At 44.7% G+C, this 18,932-nt stretch overlaps 1 protein-coding gene across 1 annotated transcript in view; it reads right to left on the reverse strand.

Moving 5' to 3' along the window:
- Positions 1-8,525: 8,525 nt before the first annotated feature.
- The window catches only part of GARS1 (glycyl-tRNA synthetase 1), a 31,374-nt gene continuing 20,967 nt past the window's right edge, over positions 8,526-18,932 (reverse strand). Inside the window, exons 11-17 of the mRNA XM_069859234.1 lie at positions 18,102-18,209; positions 16,914-17,059; positions 15,096-15,181; positions 13,317-13,426; positions 11,837-11,930; positions 10,744-10,934; positions 8,526-8,866 (exon numbers count right to left, since the gene is read on the reverse strand). Of these exons, the coding sequence (XP_069715335.1) occupies positions 8,741-8,866; positions 10,744-10,934; positions 11,837-11,930; positions 13,317-13,426; positions 15,096-15,181; positions 16,914-17,059; positions 18,102-18,209 (861 nt within the window). The 3' untranslated portion in view covers positions 8,526-8,740. The remainder of the gene's footprint in view (positions 8,867-10,743; positions 10,935-11,836; positions 11,931-13,316; positions 13,427-15,095; positions 15,182-16,913; positions 17,060-18,101; positions 18,210-18,932) is intronic.

Below are 18,932 nucleotides of genomic sequence, written 5' to 3' on the forward strand. Positions count from 1 at the left end.
GACGCACCCCCATGTCCACACTGCTGCAAACAAACAAAAGAGACTGAGCTGCCGTGCAGGCTCAGCCCTTGCTGAGCGCTTTACCCCCACCTCGTCCCCTTGTTTGGGGATTTTCTTTCGGGAATTGAATGACAGGGAGGAATAAATTATCCAGCTGCCCTTTTCTAACTGATCTTGATTTCCTTAACTCACATCATGTCTTGCTAGTAATCCCGCTGCATATAAACAAACTCAAGCTGGGGAAAGTTGGAAAGCAGCTACGTACATTGCAAGGCAAGACTCCTGCCCTGATTAGGTGATCTCTTCTCCAGCCAAGGGGATTATGAATGATGAGTAACAGCCCATATTACCACAGCACAGATACAAGAAGAAAAGGCTTTACTTGAGCATCTTTCAAACGAGACCTAGGAGGGCAAATTATAGAGCATGAGCACAGCCAGGTTGGACCCTCATTTGGGCAACAGGAGCAGCTCTCTGTTTATGACCTGTGGCTGGGTATTTTTCCACTGGCTTCATGAAAGTTTTAATGAAGATGAATTCTTAGTCTAACAAAGTGTCTCACCTGCAAATCTTCCCAATGCCAAGTAAAAAAATACATCAAGTTGGGAATATATTAATTTTTTCCCTATCTCAGTGGTTGTGTATCCATCATGCTCTGAGGCTGGCTTGATCTCACCTGAATTCATGTCTCTACAGCACAGATGTAAACACTTGAGCCAGTCATCCCCAGTTTAAAATCCAAGGAGAGAAGCAGAGAAAAGGAGAAATTGATTTTTCTACCCTGTTTAGGTGTCTTCTTTGGGGTGAGGCTCCAGGACTTCATTGACTCTACTGGCTACACCTCCATGGGCTGCAAAGGGGAGTGAGGGTGGGAGGGAGGCATCGACACCGGTTCACGGGGATTTTAGCCAGCAGCAGTCAATCTATTTGGGAAAATAACAGGGGCTGTAGGGACACAGGCTGCAATAGCTTGCAGTTATTAGACATAATTGGTGCACAGAGTCAGTGCTATAGATGCCTCTGCTGCAAAAACTTCCCATCTATTAACAATTTGTTCACTGTGCTGTGCTGTGCTAATGATGCTCTGTCTGTAAATGGTCTAGGCTGTGTGTGGCTTCCCAAAAGTGCAAACTGGTGCAGACAGGGGTGTGGGAAGGCCAATATAATCCACACGGTGGGAAATTATTATTTCCCAGGTATATTTTTCATGAATTTGTTTTTATTTATTGGTAGGCAGAAAGCGGCTGTGCAGGAGAGGGAGAACTAGCAGGAGTTGTGGGCACCCACTGATATATCAACATATAATCCAATGTTATTTGCTCTTCTTCTGTACATTTCTTTTTATAAAGCAAAATAAGTACATTTTGCTATTGTCCTCCTCTTTAATATCATGTGCCAGCATACTTTTGCTGCATAGAATCCTCCAGCTATGAAATTCATCTCTTCTCTCTAGATTTTTTTCTGTATTTTCTCTGATTTGCAGATGGTTTGCCTCTGTTTTTCTAATAAAAGATGCACTAAAAAAAGCTGTGCTTCTGTGCTGTTGGATTCAAGTCATCCAAATGGGATGGAGGTGAGAGCTTGGAATGGAAGCATCCACCTGAGAATAGGACACCAGCACCTTTATCTCAGTTTAATCCTTCATCCTATGGCAGGTCTGAACAGGGGGTTGTGTGAGACTGAGGTTTCACTATAAGAATCACTGAAAAAGGATTTGGCTTTGCAAGTCTCTCTACGAGCATTTGGAACAACACATGCAAGGTCCTTGCTCATCTTGATGTAAATCAGTCTGCAAAAATCCATCATTAACACAGGGAAAATACAGGTGAAAACTGTAACTCATGAGTGGTCTCCAAGTGCCTGATGCATCCTAATTGTCTCCTCCTCAGATTGTTACAGTTTGCTGGTGATCATAACTTTAAAAACAGGAGCTCATCAGTGGGGAATGAGACATAGGACACCAAACAAGGGACACATCTTTCTTATTTGTGTTCACACCTTACATTACAAGCATCCTAAAGCCACACTTCTCTGTGCCAGCCCAGTGCTGTGTTTCCTGGAACTTGAGAAGACCTTTTTTTAAGAAGTGGGAAGTAGACATGGTATGAAAGATACAAAAATGTTTATTTAGCAAAACCGCTGCTGGTGCACTCAGCTAGGATGCTGTCCCCAGGCACTCGGTTCCTTTCCCTGTCCTTAATTTTGCTTTGTGGTTAGTGTTGACACCTAGGCTACACATTTGGGGACCTCTCCGAGCCAGATGTGGATAACAGGCCGTTCAATGACACAATGGGACATTTATCTCTGATGCCTCCTAGCAATTTTTTGAGCAGGTCTCACTGACCAAGTGAATTGCGAGATCCCCCAGCCTCCATCAATCCCCATTTCTGTTTGCACCAGACAGCTGGTCAAGAGAGCAGACTTGCTCCTTCCTGCAGAGAGACATTTGTTATTCAGAACAAAATATTATGTTGCTGTGTTATTTAATCAAGTCAAAATTCATAGGCAGCATCTGTGCAGAAGATAAAATGTTTCGGGACAGTTTAGTCCTTTTCTTATCTGAGTGATTACGGTTATGTAAAGACTTTTCCTTCAAACACAGAGATGGAGTTTCATAAGAGAGGGACCAAAATAGTGCCAAGTAGCCAACCATCTCCCCTTGATCACGCTGGATTAGTACAATTAATCTGTAGGTATTAGTGACCAGCAGAGTTTTGCCTGGAGGATATAATATATATTTATTATTTCATATCTGATTTCCCCCAAGAGCCAGAAAATTAATCGTGGGCTTTTCTTTTCATCATTATATTTTTGCAAATGGGGTTGTGGGATTTGGAAAATTACCAAGGGGCTCCTGATCAGGAGGGGGACAGTTAGCAAAGGCAGACAAGACCTCAGCTCATTTTTTATGTCTTCTGAGAATGATGCAACTGGGAATTGCCTGCAGGATGATTGCAAACCCATGTAGGACCTCAGCCAGGACCTGCTGGGGTTAGTGAGAGGGTAGCAAATATCCACCACTACAACAAGCCCTAAAGGCACTTTCCAGACAATACTGCTATTGCTGCCTAACTTTGGAGGAGACAAAAGCTAAGAAAAATGGAATTATTTACCTGGGTAAGGATCAGGGATCTTTATTCTGAGTCTCCTATTCAGTTGCTGTAACAACATGTTTCACGTAAATACCTTTTTCATTAACATCAAGCTTTTGAAGAAAGAGCAGAGCTTTGCTGTGTTCCTGGAGTGAAAAATTCCTGACAAGCTTTCTTTTCTTTGGCTTTTTGGGAATAGGCGCTGAGGGTTTCTTGCTTTTCTTGCTGCAGAGCAGCTGCATTTCTCATCAATTTATAAATGAAGACATACACCTGGTGTGAAGCAGTGCATGTTTAACCCCATTACAGGATGAATTGGCTTAAATGCTCCTCTTAGCTCTATATCAGTTCAAGTTTGGCAGGCGTGGATTTAGCTTGAGTGAGTTGATTTGTGTGCTGACCGTGCAGAAAACAACTCATTACAATTCTAGTTCTTCACATACCTCCAAGTCTTCACAGACCAACAAACGGCCACCAGAAGATGCAAAGCAAAGCGAGGAAGAACAGCACAAATACAAAGTGATCTTTCCTCCCAGGGCCTGTTTCAAAGCTGTCACCTGCTAATTTTAGTGATTATTCACCACGTCTTATACTAGAAGAGAAAATGAATCTTTCTTTTCTACTCTCCTTCTTCACACACTTCCTAAAAGTGAGGATGACCCTAAATGCAGTCTGAATCCACAGCTAGAGTCCCATCAATGCAAGCCGAGATACCACTCAGAAAAGATCAATTGGCTTTGCCAGTGGCTTTTCCTTTATTCCTAGCTTTATGAAATGAATGAGCAATGTTCTCCTATCCTCTTGTGGAGGAGATAGCTGCAGATTACAGCAGAAAGCACAGTGTTACATGATCGGCTTAGATAGGAACATGGAAATGAGTGTGGCAGTGATGCACTGTTAGATTGAGGTTCAGCAGCTCCCTCTTATAAATACTAAACTCTGCCTATCTAGTGCAGAGGGTGAATTACAGGTCACAGCAAAGATAGGAATCAAAAAGATTTAACCTGAATTTCCAAAGTACATCTGTTGGAGTCATCTTTGGTAGGACGATCCCATCCCCTTCAGCTTTTTCTTTATCAGGGGGATTTTTTGCAACACGCAGGCTAGGTAAGGTTCACGCTGCTACCTTCAGGTGTCGGCTGTGCTCTCCCCAGCATCTGCCTCCATCACCCAAGCAAATCTGGTGACTTTGTGCTGCTGGCTTGCAACGGCCACTTAAGACTGAGACTGGAGTGCCCCAAACTCTAATGATCACAGAAGCTGCTGCTGAGGCTACAACCATTTGGGCAGTAAATCATTGCATTTAATCAGATAGAGCCCCACCGCTCCATAACCTCATGTCAGGGGGATCCAAACTTCACTCTTGTACAGCAACTAAGCACTCCCCTGAAAATGAACCACATTTCTAAAATTTTCCTAGGATCATTTTCTCTCGTGCATTAAAATCCAGGCTGCAAGAGCATTTCCAGCTCTTGACGTAACAAAGAGCATCAGAGCCTTGCAGCGCTGAAGACCCAGGGCTGCAGCACAACTGAAACATGCAGAAGAGTTAAAAACAAAACGTATGATTTCAGTGTCTAAATATCTTCCTTGCGCCTGCTATTTTCTGCCTGACAGCACCCTCTTCTGGGAAGCAGGTACTGCTCGCTGAAGGGTGCACCCTGCTCAGCTCCCATCAGTTCCTGAGTGTCTGAGCATCAGTAAGCAAAGGGCAGACAGAGCTCCCCCAGGTGAATTTAAGCAGATTGGCGTTAGGTAGTCTCTTCTCAGCTGTGTTTTTGCTGTTCCCTTTCAAGGAGTTTGAAGATTGCTGCATGATCGGGTGCTGGTCCAAGTCACAGTAAGTTTTTATCTGGTACCCACTCGCTGATGGATGTAGCTCCCAGCAGCCAGGAATTGGCATAGACACTGGTAAAGCCTGGAAAATTGCTGCTTTGCATTGCTGGAGCAGCAGATAAAATCTGCACCATTCTAAAATTTTAAATTAGCTAAGTCCTCAGATATGTCCCAGGTTTTTGTTTGTTTGTTTGCTTGAAACATAGGTGAGCAAACCAGACCCTTTAATGCGTAGGATCACTTTAGATCCAAGAGTGGAAACACAGGTAGGCACAAATTACCGTGAAGCCACACAAAAAAGACACTCTGCCCCTGCATGCCTGGCCCAGGTATTCAAGTTTACTGCACTGCTAGTCCATAGAAGCAAGCTAAAAAAAATCTCAGCCCCCTCCTGCCATGAGTGTTACATGCGATGCCACACAATGAGGCTTACTGACTTCTAGTTCCTTCATTTTTCTTCTTTTTCTTTTTTTTTCAAGAAGCACACGGAGAAGACATGAAAAACCAGCAGTTAAGCTCCCAGAAGCTGGGATGCAGCTGTGTGTTCAGCTGGCTGCATCTAATAGCCGCACAGACTGTGAACTCAGAAGGGGATGAGCAGCTCAGCTGCCTGGGGGATGCCAGGCAGGGCCAGGGCAGCAACCATCAGCATCCATCTGGTTGGGGTCCAGATTGCACTCCCTGCAAGATCATCCTCATCCCTTGACCTCTGCAACAGCAGGAGCACCTCACTTGTGGCTAGTGTTGGTCAGGTTTCCACTTGAATGGATTTAACATATTGCAGTTGGTTCCAGGGCATGTTTGTATTTTAAATAACAACATTTTAACTACAAACCACATGAAAGGTTTACCTGTGGCCTGGGCTAACACTTCCCTTTGAAGGCCAAGCAGTGAAGTTGAGACACAATCTGCTAATTAGTTCCCTGGTGATGGTTTCCCACTCATGGCTGCAAGCTTCTATCTGTTCTTACATGAAGGAAACAGCACTGCTGCATTTGCTGGTAGCGAGGAGGTGTTTTAAATACCTTTTTCAAGCACAGAGAGCAACAGGGACATAGGCAACGTGAAGCTGACCTGAATTTCCAGCCACTGCTCGAAAGGCCACGGTGAGCAGTGGGAGCAGCTGGGAGTGACAGGGTCTGACACTTGCTTAGAGGCTGGTCCCTCTACGCAGCCCAAAACCCAAGTCATTTCAGTGTTCTGCTCAGATCCTCTGGAACAGGGACACCTCAAAGCATTGACCGCTTTGGAAAACCTTTTCTTGCCTTCCATACTCCTCTCTCCCCACCCGTGGGCTGCTGGCTGGGTTTGTTCAGCCCTGGCAGGCAGGAACCTCGGCTTGCCTAGTCCGTGTTTCACTCAAATTAATAACCAGGCTTCATTTATAACGTTCATCTTGGAGCATTTACCACACATTACGACCCTCACTCACCCCAACACAGAAGAAATTGAGACCTGGAAAGCCTCCACATGCACACATGTCCACACCTTAAACATTGCAGGCACTTGGAGCATCCCCAGGTTGAAGAAACACCTCAGCACACTCACATTGCTCCAGGTCAGGCACCTCTTCCCGTTATTCCCTTTCAAGCACAAGGCAGATCCATAAAACTGCAGTTTAAGTCAAGGATCCTGTTTGTGAAGGGAAGGAGGGAGAAGACAATTGAAAGCGGTGACTTCATGCCTGTTGGCACCACCAGGATGAATTCCCACAACCAAGCCCAGCAAAACAAAACAAAATCAGCAGCGCAGTGATTTACAGCCATGGTGAAAACACCATTCCCCTCCTGCATGTCTGCCTCTCCCTCTCCAATGCCCCAGTCCATCTGCTTCTGCAGTTTAGCTAAAACTAAAGGAAATTACTTAGAAATACTAATTACTGTTTGCCTGCCAATCTGGAGAAGGTAACAGCCGCAAGCACAGAGAAAGCAGCTTCCAATCACACAAATCAGTCAGTGTCTTCAAGCACCCTCTTCTGCACTCCTTTTTTAAAGCCTTTCCTTGCTGAGTCTCAAACATGGCTAAAGCTGCTTAGAGGTTTATGAACCTGCAGCTGACAGATGTCTTATTCACACCAGGGATGAAGACAAGTTGCGATCAGTCCTCAAACCTAGTTACCACAGACAGGGCAAGCGGGAACTGCAACCTGCAGCTACACTGCACAGGTTCTTCCCATTGAAAAACCAACTTTGCTTCTCCCCACTGGGATTTTTGGGAAATTTTGAGGGCATTGGATGAGAGCCTCTCAAGAGCATCCAGTTTATTTACTATCTAATGCTTTGTGATGCAGAGGCCTTACTTAGTTATTTAGTTATTTTAGTTATTTATTATTTAGTTGTTATTATTTCAGCTAAATCTCTCAGGTCATCATTGGTTTTCACAGAGCAGCATTATCTGCAGTTGCATTTTAAAGAGATGTGTCCCAGATGTACAAAAGACTCAGCCAGTGTAGCAATTTCCAGCTCAGCTTCCCCTGCAGCCCTGTGGTAGCGGCAGAAACAGAGCCCTGCAGGAGTCACTCGTGGGAGGCAGCCACAGGTATATCATAGGGAGAGGTCCTGGGCCTGCTGCCAGTGTCCTCGAAGCTGTCCTCAAGCTGGGCTCTCCCGGCCCAGGAGAACACCTACCGTTGCAGATCTCCAGTCAGCAACATGCAGCACAGTGCTAGAGTTCACGTTTTCTAACCTGTTTTAAAAGGAGTGTTTTAAACCCAAGCAAAAGCTCAGAGGATTCTTCCCTATTCTCTGAAGGAGAGGTTTGTAGTGCAAGGATGGAAATCCCTATGCTGGCAGTACCAGAGCCCTCTCCAAGGAATACAGGACAGCTGAAGCAGTCTGAGATGAAAAAATAGGGAAGGAGTTAAGAACTTGCCTCTCCTCGGTGGAATAAGAGCCTGAGGCATAAGTAAGTGTGATGCTGCTCGTAACTACTCTGGGTCAGGCAGGGTTTAGTGCTCCCCAAACACTACGGTGCCATTCTCACCTGCAGCTGCAACAAGGCACTGTGACAGCACATAGGTTTGAATTTCTGCAGCACTGAGGGAAGTCATAAGGTACCTGGCTCTCTGCCCACCTGCTTAGGGCAGTCTCTGGTTTCAGTCCTTGCTGCCAGAAGACACTTAATGAAAAAGCGACCTTGCCAGAGGTCCTGCTCTCCAGGTTCCCTAGCTGCTCACTCAGCCAAGCAAACCATCCATAACAAGCAAAAGCAAGAACTAGAACAGGATTTTCTACCCCCTCTCTGTTCTCCTGCATCAAATTCTCCCAATTCCACAGAAAAAGATATTAAACGCCTGCAGCCAAAAGAAAGCACTGAGCCCACCTCCTAAGGCAGCTGCTTGAAGCACTGCACAGTGGTGAAAGGAAGACTGACGCCTCAATCATTTCTTCATAAACACGAGGCCAAGCGACCAGGGCTATCTTGCACAGAAGTCCAAGGTGATCTGAACCCAGATGAAAGAGCGTATGGTCCCTGCCTTCTTCAAGGGCTATGATAAACCTGTAACAGCCACAGCCATAAGCATGAAGGGGAAAAAAAAAGAGAAAAAAGACATTTCTGAAGAAAGTACAAGGCTGCATGAACACAGAGAAGCAGGCATATATAATGGCGTTTTTATTTGTAACACCTTTAACTTGGACTCAATTATTTCAGGTTTGAAAGTTAAATTCAGGAAGCAATTGAGGAAAAAAAAAACCATAGTCCCTGTGTGCACAAACAATGCAGCTTTGAATAATACATGATAAGTTTATTTCATATTAACATGAACAGTAAAAAGTGGACATTTGACAGGAGTTTACTTCAGGTCCTTTTCTTTATTCCTCTATTGTGTCCTTTTTGCCAGTCTCTTGTCCCTCAAATTGTGGATACTTGGCCTCGACATCAGCCCAAGTTAGATAACCGTTTGCCAGGTCACGAATGATGGCAGGAAGTTCAGAGACCTGCAGGCAAAGTCACAAAGACATGAAAGATAGTCATCAGAATCAAGTTGCTCCATTGGATACTCAGGGAACATGGGTAATTTTAACATCAGCAACAGAATAGGTACAAGATATCTTCTTCCAAGATCATTTTGGGGGAGGAAAAAGGAGGACATCTTAAATCAGACTCTGTCATCTCAGCAAACTGCTCAGTTATTCAGGGTGACTCATGAGGGAAATGCAACTGTCACTGTGGTGAACCACAGCAAGGGCCACCCCTGGTAGTGTTAGGTTAGGGTTTCAAAAAGGAAAGAAAACTACACACATCCAAGAGATGCTGTAAGCTGGGATTTAGCCAGGCCCTATTTGCTGTAAGATCAACAAAAAAAAGCTGCCAACTGTCTTTTCTTTGCTCCTCACAGCACACTGACATGGGCAAAAGGACCAGCTAGATAAAGTAGAAAATTTGCAGAAACTGAAGGATAAAAAAAGTCTCATCTCCATCAAGGTGATATAGAGACAGATGGGTGCCCTGAGGACGTGGCACTGCCTGTTACACTGAACAAAACCCACAGCCAGTGCAGGAGCCCCAAGCAATGCAGGTGGTTTTGTACAGCAGAGCTACAACTCAGCCTAGCAAATCACAGAATCATAGAATGATTTGAGTTGGAAGAGACCTTAGAGATCATCCAGTTCCAACACCCCCCGCCATGGGCAGGGACACCTCCCACTGGATCAGTCTGCTCAAAGCACCATCCAACCTAACCTTGAACACCTCCAGGGATGGGGCATCCACAACTTCTCTGGCAAACTGTTCCAATGCCTCACCACCTTCACAGGAAAACATTCATTCCCAACATCTTAACCTCCCCTCTTTCAGCTCAAAAACATTCTCCCTGATAAAGAGCCCTTTCCCAGCTTTGCTGTAGGCCTCCTTTAGGTAATGGAAGGCTGCTGTAAGGATTTAGCGGAGCCTTCTCTGCTCTAGGCTGAACAAGGCCAACTCTCTCAGCCTGTCCTCATAGGGCAGGTGCTCCAGCCCTCTGATCATCTTCATGGCCGCCTCTGGACTTGCTCTAACACATCCATGTCCTTCCTGTGCTAAGCACTCCAGAACTGAAAGCACTGAGGAGAGGCTTTTGTTTTCCTGGGATGCAGAGGTGTTGATCTTGCTTGACAGCCATGCTTTCTGCTGACTGCAAAGCTCTTTAGTGAGCTTCTTTCCAAGTGAAGGCTGCTGAGTTACTGCATTTGCTGGACTGTGTCTGCCTTTCAAAGGCACCAAAAGGCAGACTTTTACCCACTGCAGGCTGGCTGGCAGAGCACAGCAGAGACATAACTTCTCAAAGCTCACTTCCTACTCATGTTGCCTGCACAGCATCAATAATGCTGCTGAACCACTGTCCAAAAGCCACATCTGCCTCAAGCATGCTCTGCTAGTACAGTCATAATACGGAGACTGGAACAGCAAACCCCATGGTGGTTTCATCGTCTGTGAGCAAAACGTGCTCAGAGACATGGACATGCAGTCTCGGCACCACTGTTGTGCCATTCTCTCCCTGTTCTTCACACCCAGGAACAGCTTGGCTCCTGCAGGAGGAGTTAGTGCTGATCTTGTGGATGATGCCCCTGGGTGTTGGAACTGGATGATCTTTAAGGTCCCTTCCAACTCAAACCATTCCATGACTCACTTCAGTATCAGTGCCAGCATCTTCTGTTTGACCAGTATTTCTTCCTTGGGATTTCGCAGAATAACTAAATTGCCTACAAGAGCTGGATGCAGCTGCCACGTAGACCAGAGTCATTGCTGAATCAGAAATGGCAACTAGTGCTCTCCCTTGAACCACAGAAACAGAATTGCCTCTGTCAGCAGCTAAATCTGTCTGCCTTCCCTTTACCTCGGCTCGGATCTGGCGCATTGAGTCGCGGTCTCTCAGGGTGGCAGTGTGAGGCGTCCGGTTAACAGTGTCAAAGTCAATTGTGATCCCAAAGGCCACTCCAATCTCGTCAGTCCTGGCATAGCGCCGGCCGATGGATCCAGAGGAATCATCCACCTTGTGAGAGATGCCATTCCTAGTGAGTGCTTCAGCTGCAAGAAGAGAGTAGAGGGGGGATTACCAGGACTCATTACATACTCAGCAGGGAACAAGGTCCTAGCAGTAGCCTCCCAAATCCTCACAGCACTACGTGAAGTGAGGCACCATGCGCTCTCATTCCATGCAGCATCAGACACATTACTTCTGTTTTCACAGGAGATCCAATGTTCCAGTCCCTGATAAGACTACAAATCCACCCTACTACTTTCGCATTGCATCACTCGACTCTCACCCAAAGAGCAAAATCAATGACTTCTTCAGCCTGCCATTACAATCCCACAACTCTGCTTTAACCCAAAAACATGCCAGCTTCACATGCGTGCAGAGGCATGTCCAGCACGGGGAGGTGAGGTCTGGAGCAGAACCGAGGCCGACAGCAAAAGTCACTGTCTGACATGCAGCCTACGTTCCTATACTTCACGTATCCATTTTTAGATGGTACCAGTGGGCATTTTGACAGAACGCTTGGAGGCTCAGTAGCTCCAGGACCAATTACATACATTAGATGGCCAACAAGAGCCAAGAAAAGAACTTTATCCCAAAACAACTACCCAACTAAACAGGAAAAAAAAAACCAAACAAACCAAACAAACCGCTGCTCCTCACAGGTTCTCTTAAGCAGTGGGCAAGATTTCTTTTTGACACAGAAGGAAAAAAAAAACGGAAGTCTTTTACACTGCAATCCAACACAGGGAAGGGCAGGGAGTTGGGTTTTTTGAGGCAAGACTGAGGAGTATGATACCCTCAATGATGACTGATACCAACCAGCTAGGTTGTTTTAGTTCCATGGCTCTCTCTTTGCATGTGAGAGTGCCGTGTGATGCCAAGCACTCAGGAATAAACCTCTCTTCTCAGTGCACATCCCCAATGGAGCCACAGTATTTAATACACTTACATAATTCCTTGACAAATGGCATGAATTCCTGATTCTGGCTTAGAGGAAGAACAGAGCACTTGAATGGTGCTACAACAGCTGGGAAGCTGAAGAACTAAGGAAAAAAAGAAAAAGCACAAATAAATACAATCTTAATGGTTAGACCAGATACTTGGGAGGCAGTAATAAGCCCTGGCTGAGGTTGGAGGCAGGGTGAGTGTTCCAGGGGAGTAGTTGACCTTCTGTAAGACATCAGCATTCAGGGCTCCAGCAGCAATACCTCACACCACTGAAGCAAGATAGATTTTCTCTACCCGTCTTCCACTCTCCTTTCCCTCCTGACAGTTAAACATTACCTTCCACCAAAAGAGGTCTACCAGAGCACTCCTTGATGAAAGTGAGCCTCATTTGAATTGCAGATAAATGAAGGGTAAAGGGGCCTTTCCAGGAGATTTAATCTTATGCAGTCTCAAGTTCTCACAATCATCTTGCTCCATGTGATTCCCATGGAGACTACACATACACACATACACAAGAAGCATATGGACTTCAAAGATGAACCCTCCACAAACACCCTGAAAAAAGAAAAATATTCCAAAAGGAGGAGAAAAAAAAATCTTATTTGTCTTCAACGAGGCCTGTAGGTTACAGAAGTAACACAACTGAGACGTATCACAATACAGAGCAGTCCAGGCTACCTAAGTAAATAGGTACTAGAAGGAAGGTAAGTCCAATCAGTATTTTAGACTTCATGAGCAGTTTGTGATTGAAAGTCAGCTGTGTCCTCACTCTGGGCTCCTGAATCCTGTCCCCTCCCAATCCACTCATGACTGTATCACATCCTGCAGCAACCAGAGACAACAAGGAGAACTGTTATTATTCTTTTCTCTAAACCCAGTCTAGCGGCCAAAAACAACGAACAGGAGCCTGCACCAAGTTCACAGCCAGCTTCTCATGGGCTAAATGGTGCAGACCATCACAGTCTGGCCACTAGCTAGAATAGGCTGGTGCTCCATATGTAACACACACTTCCCTGTGGCCCTGTTACAGCAAAGTTTCAGGCCAAGATTTTAGGGATGCCCAGAATCAGAGAAGGCTGAATTTCATGGGGGATTGCGGAAACAGTTACTCTATTGTCTATCTTGCTGCACAGAACTGTGATTCCAGGAAAAGCAGCAAAGAAAGAGGAAATAAATACTGAAGGGAAGCCTTTCTCTGAATGATGGGACATTGCCAAGTGTTAATGCAAGAGGAGGAATTTCTCATCCCTTTGCCAGTAATATAGCAAGAGCCCCATGGACATGCAGCCTCAGAACACTCTCAGTGCGCATGTATAAATGACACTTACACTGGCAAAACCAGCAATTCAACAGCCCACCTGGGTTTTTCTGTCTCTGCTGTGCATTGTGTAGTCTTACTTTAGCCCTTCCCCTGGATATTAGGGAAAGGGTAAACGCTTGCAGCTGGTTTTAAGCTGAGGCCAAGCCACAGGAAAGCTCACCGTCCTCTGCTCGTCTCCTTCCCGGATGCGGAATGTGTGTTCAAACACTGTGTACATGATCCTCCCAATACCAAATGAGGGCTCAATTACATTTGGTATGATTTCTTCCACTGGAATACAAAAGAACCTATGTCATCATTAAAGAAGAATTTATACACAAAAGATGTGTTTACCGAAGCCGCCTTTGTGCTAATATGCAGCTGAGCACATGGAAATAAAAGCTTAAACATTTCTGTTTTAAATACAAATACCTGCAGCAGATATTTGGACTTAGTCCACATCCAAATTGTATTTAGGTTGTAAATAAGAAGTCAGGGCCCCTTCCCTGGCCCCAAGAGCAAAAAGCACAACACAGCTTGCATCCACACAGATAAACCATCTTCCACTGCACAACGGCAAAGCCTCATGCAAACTGTTTGCTGGGAACAGCGCCTGCTCCATACCAAGCCACAAACTATGTCCCAGCATTGTCTGGGAGAGTATGACTTGGCATAGATCAAAACTGTGCCAGGGAACATGCTAGCAATTAAATATACTGAATGATGGTAGGGCAATGCCCAATTCCTGGCCCACTTTGGTTGAATGTGCAAACGCAGCCTCAGTACCCAGAATTCTGAGCGGAGAATCATGGAGCTTCAGATCCAACTCAAATTCCAGGAAAGACTCCCTCCACATTTCTAAGTCATTCAGCTGCCTGCTTCAGTGTTGCTACCCTCCCTATTTTCCATCCCCCCACAACACATCACAAGAGTGGAAAAGAACGAAGATCAACTAGTTAGTGCTTGCAAAAATTCTCAGAAGATACAATGTGCTTTCATAGAATCACAGAATGGTTTGGGTTGGAATGGTCCTCAAAGATCATCTAGTTCTGCCCCCCATGCCATGGACAGGGACACCTCCCACTCAAAGCCTCATCCAACCTGGCCATCTCCAGGGATGGGGCAGCCACAACTTCTCTGGACAACCTGTGCTACCACCTTGTCACCCTTGCAGGAAAAAAATTCTTCCTAATATCAAATTTAAATCTCCCCTTGTTCAGCTTAAAACCATGCCCCCATCCTATCCCTACACACCCTGATTAAGAGCCCCTCCCCAGCTTTCCTGTAAGTCCCCTTTAAGTACTGGAAGACTTACCTTCTAGCTCCATTTCCCACATCAGGACAAAAGTTCTGTGGAGGTACAGTCGCTGACCAAATCTAATGCAATTATTGACTATCCGAGGAACTGATCGGACTTGTCAGCTTAAGGAGTCTGGTCAGCATGGAAAACTGACACGTCATAAGACTTGACTCCAGTTAGTGGAGTGATAACAGGCCCTGCGAGCATAGAGATAAGCCCACAACACTATTGACTGCCAGAACCCATCAGCTGCACTGCAATGGACTGGAAGATGAAAGCTCCCAAAGGTGATGCACCTTCCTCAACAACTCCACCACTACAGCAGCTGCTTCTTAGCATCATGTGGGACCTTACAAATCCTCGAATATACAGCTTCAGCAACGTGAATACAACCTAGCACCCAGGCACTGTTAAATGGGTTACTGAAGAGAAGAGGTGAGAAGCTGGCAGACAGGCCTGCATCAATGGTCACCAAAACCCACTACTATGTGAAAGCTTTCCAATTCTCTTAAATTGTCAAAATTCAAGGAAATAACATTTGGCATTTTTCCCCTACCATGATGCAACACTAAGAGGACAATTAAATCAATAAAGTTCACATTCAAAGCGTATGTGATCTGCCTCATTTCTAATGATCAAACAAAAAAGACAAAAATTTACCATGTAATGTTTTCTGAAATCTCTTCACAGTAACCATGTCCTTTGTTAACTTAAAAGTTTTCCCTTCAGTTTCAACAGTGAATTCCCTGGAAAGGAAATAAAAAAAGTCACTTAAAAGCTACAGCAATCAATAAACAAGTGATAGTTCCTTAATTGCATTGGTTGCTTGGTTTTAAGAGTGGGATGACAAAAGCCAGGGCAAACCCCAGAGATCAAAGAAACACACGGTGTACCCAGAAGAAATTTAAGTTAATAATAAAATTACTGCATGCACACCAAAAGTAACCATTTTCATAATCACAGTGAACTTGGTTGTGGCGAATAGCCTGAAGCAAACTCAATTAGGAGATGGCAGAAACTCAGGAAGAAGTATATACACTAAAAGAAAAAAAGGCAGGCATGCAGAACAGACATTTGCTGCAGATTGTACATCTTTTTGAGTGCGTGGGCTTCATGAAAACTGAGCTGTGTCAGAACGTACCATGCATTTTCACAAATACCAAAACAAAGTGGAACACACAGCAGAGTTATTTTATTGCTTATTTCTAAAGATTTTGATATTATGGTCTTCTGAGTATTTTCTCTTGCTCCTTGCTAACTTGCAATTAGCACACGCTCCTGGCCAAGAAGGTTATGGGCTGTATTGACCTACCCCACTTACAGGAAGCAAAAGGCTTCATTATTATGTATCCCAACAGAACACCGGTACTGTAAGCCTGAGGACTTCACACCATGGATTTATACAGTCACAGTCATACGAAATGCAGGTGTAATACACTGACATTGTCAACATGTACTCAGCAATGACACCCTCCTTGCTGAAGCATTCAGAGTGGCATAAAACAAACCCAATGTGTTTAAGAAAAGCATGTGCTAACTGCCTACATTTGGACCCAAAACCAAATGAGCTGAAGGCTTTGCTCTGAATTCAGCTAAAACTGGATGCTGATTTTAAACAGTTATGATTTGCAGTCTACTATCAATTTTATATATATAATAAATATATATAAATAATACATTAAAATATAAATATATATATAAAATTCATCATTTTAATGGGCTTCTGGATAAACCAAGTTCATTTTCTCCTGATTTTGACGTGTGTACACACAGAAAAAGAAAAACAAAGAAAAGAAAAAAAGATGTAAATGTTACCACTCTGGAACACGTCCATTAATACTGTTTCCATTAATACCGCATTAATACCTTGTACCGTTTCAAGCAGGAAATAAAGTTTGTTTTTTATTACTGGACCATTAGCTTTCTCATAACACGCACAGCTGTTGACCTGCTTCAGCCAGATTTGACAACTCTAGTGATCTCTTATATTTTCAGTTTCTGCACGTGCTAAGAATACAGGCAGACAGGTCAATGGAAAACATCCAAATTGCTGCCCCAGTAAGTCAAAGGCTGTAACAGGTCCTAAAGTAAATCTCTAAACTTTGGAGGATACTCACAAGTTTTGGATCTCATTTAGTTATTTTGTTCCATCAGTCACAGAATTATTTGATTGATTTTAAGATTAAATTCAAAACCATCTGCCAGCCTTGATAAACTCTCAAATCAGAGTAGGGAAGCTGGTAACCGCTTCCATTTCACTGAGGTGTGTCTTTTATGGAATGATTCCTCTAGAGCCAGAAGTTCCTTCCCATGCATAGAAACAAATAGTTGATACCATGGTTAACATTTATGTGCATATATCAAGAAATAGGTTGACTGATGACCAGCTATGACTTGGCAGATGGGATAGCACTAAAACATTGGGAACCCTCCTCAGAGGCGTCAGAGAAGGATGCTACGTGCACATAGCCGACTCACCCTTTCTCGTTAAGCATCTGCTCCATCTCAGTGATGTAACACTCATCACACACAGAGAGGTATTCCATCACCACCTTTGCATCCTTCTTATAAGCTTTGCCAATGGCTCCCTTATTTGCCTCAAACTGAACAACATTGACTGTTCTGTACAAAGCAGTTAAGGATTAGGAGATGACAGAGAGTGTGGCCTGGTTCTTTTGCTATGTCAAAGCTAATGCTATACAACACAAAGAAATCTCCTCTGCTACTGGATTAAGGAATTTCCCTCCCACAGAGGGAAGGATCAATAAAAAAATATAGAAGGGCAGAAGGTTACAAATTTTGAAATAATACCATTTTCTTTACAAATACAGCTAGCAGCAAAACCATGGAATGACAAGGAGTAACCAGGGTTAGTAACCACATTCCATTAAGATTCATTCTACAGTGAATCTTATCATATCTCCTGTAGGCTCATTTAAGTTCTGGAAAGCTGCTATAATGTCTCCCCAGAACCTTCTCTTCTCCAGGCTGAACCCCAACATTCTCAGTATGTCCTCATTAGGGGAGGTGCTCTAGCCCTCTAATCATCTCTGTGGCCTCGTCTGGACTCACTGTAACAGATCCATGTCCTTCCTGTGCCGAGAACTCCAGAACTGAATGCAGAACTCTAGGTGAGGTCTCAAGAAAGCAGAGCAGAGGGGCAGAATCACCTTCTTTGCCCTGCCAGTTGCACTTGTGATGCAGCTCAGGATACAATTGGCTTTCTGGGCTGCAAGCGCACACTGTCAGCTCACATTGAGCTTCTCATGCAGTAGCACCCCCAAGTCCTTCTCTTCAGGGCTGCTCTCAATCCATTCTCCCCCAGCCTGTAACTGTGCTTGGGATTGCCCTGACCCAGGTGCAGGACTTTGCACTTCATCTTGCTGAATTTTTGAAGTTGGCTCAGGCCCACTCCTCAAACCAGTCACAGTCCCTCTGGACGGCATTAAAAAATGGTTACAAAAAACCAAGCACAACACTAAATCCCCTTTGCCCACCTGAGTAAAGTCACCCCATTCTCAGTTCTTTGCAGACTACTTCCCAAAGTCATGCTAGTCTGCACCTTTAGGTTCTCTGTAAAATTTACAGATGTAACTTAAAACAGAGCTGCACAGCCCTCCAAATCATTCTTACTGCAAGAGGATCTGGCTTATTCTGAAAGGATATGGGTTCTTTGAGAGGCTTCTCAGCTATAAGAGGAACTTTGGTGGCACGGGCATGGCAGGAGAGGTCATAGCAGGAGCGATCAGCACAGCCAACGATCTCAATCCAACCCTGAAAAAACAAAAGCGGAAGCTTTCACCAACTCACTTTGTTATCCACTTAACCATCAAATATGTTTATTCACCCTTAAGCCCTCCCTGCTGCCATGACTGTTTTTTCTACATAATTAGCTCTGTTACAATAAGCAGCCCTCACTCACTGCTTGCTCCTTCATTTGAATGATTCCATTTGTTTCCAGAGGAAATGACCAGTTATCTAACCAGTGCCTGTGCTCAGGGCCAGGTTTTCCACATGGCTTGGCAGAACACAACACTGGGCCAACAGCTTGGGGCTGGGGCCAGAGCACACATCCTACCACTCGCATGCTCAGGGCACACAAGACATCGTGCTTTTGGGGCTTTACTGTTCCACAAGCATGGAACAGACAGCAGGCAACCAGCCGCATTAAAGTGGCCAGAAGCCTGGCTTACAAGCTAGTAAGATACAAATCACATGCAAGGGAAGCACTCCTTTCAATATTTCAGCATGTAGGGCAACGAAGAATCTCAAAACACCGTTCATACATGCTGAATCGATGAAGCCTTCCAACACTTGCAGCAAATACAATAGCCACCTGGAATTTCTAAAGGACAATCCCATATAAGAAAAGGCACATCAGCTACTTTCATTCTGTTACATCAGCATGGAACAGGCTGCCCAGGGAAGTGGTGGAGTCACCACCCAAATCCATGTAGACATGCCACTTCAGGACATGGTTTAGCAGGCACGGTGACG

This window comes from Phaenicophaeus curvirostris, chromosome 6 (genome assembly GCF_032191515.1).
Source record: "Phaenicophaeus curvirostris isolate KB17595 chromosome 6, BPBGC_Pcur_1.0, whole genome shotgun sequence".
NCBI classification, from domain to species: Eukaryota; Metazoa; Chordata; class Aves; order Cuculiformes; family Cuculidae; genus Phaenicophaeus; species Phaenicophaeus curvirostris.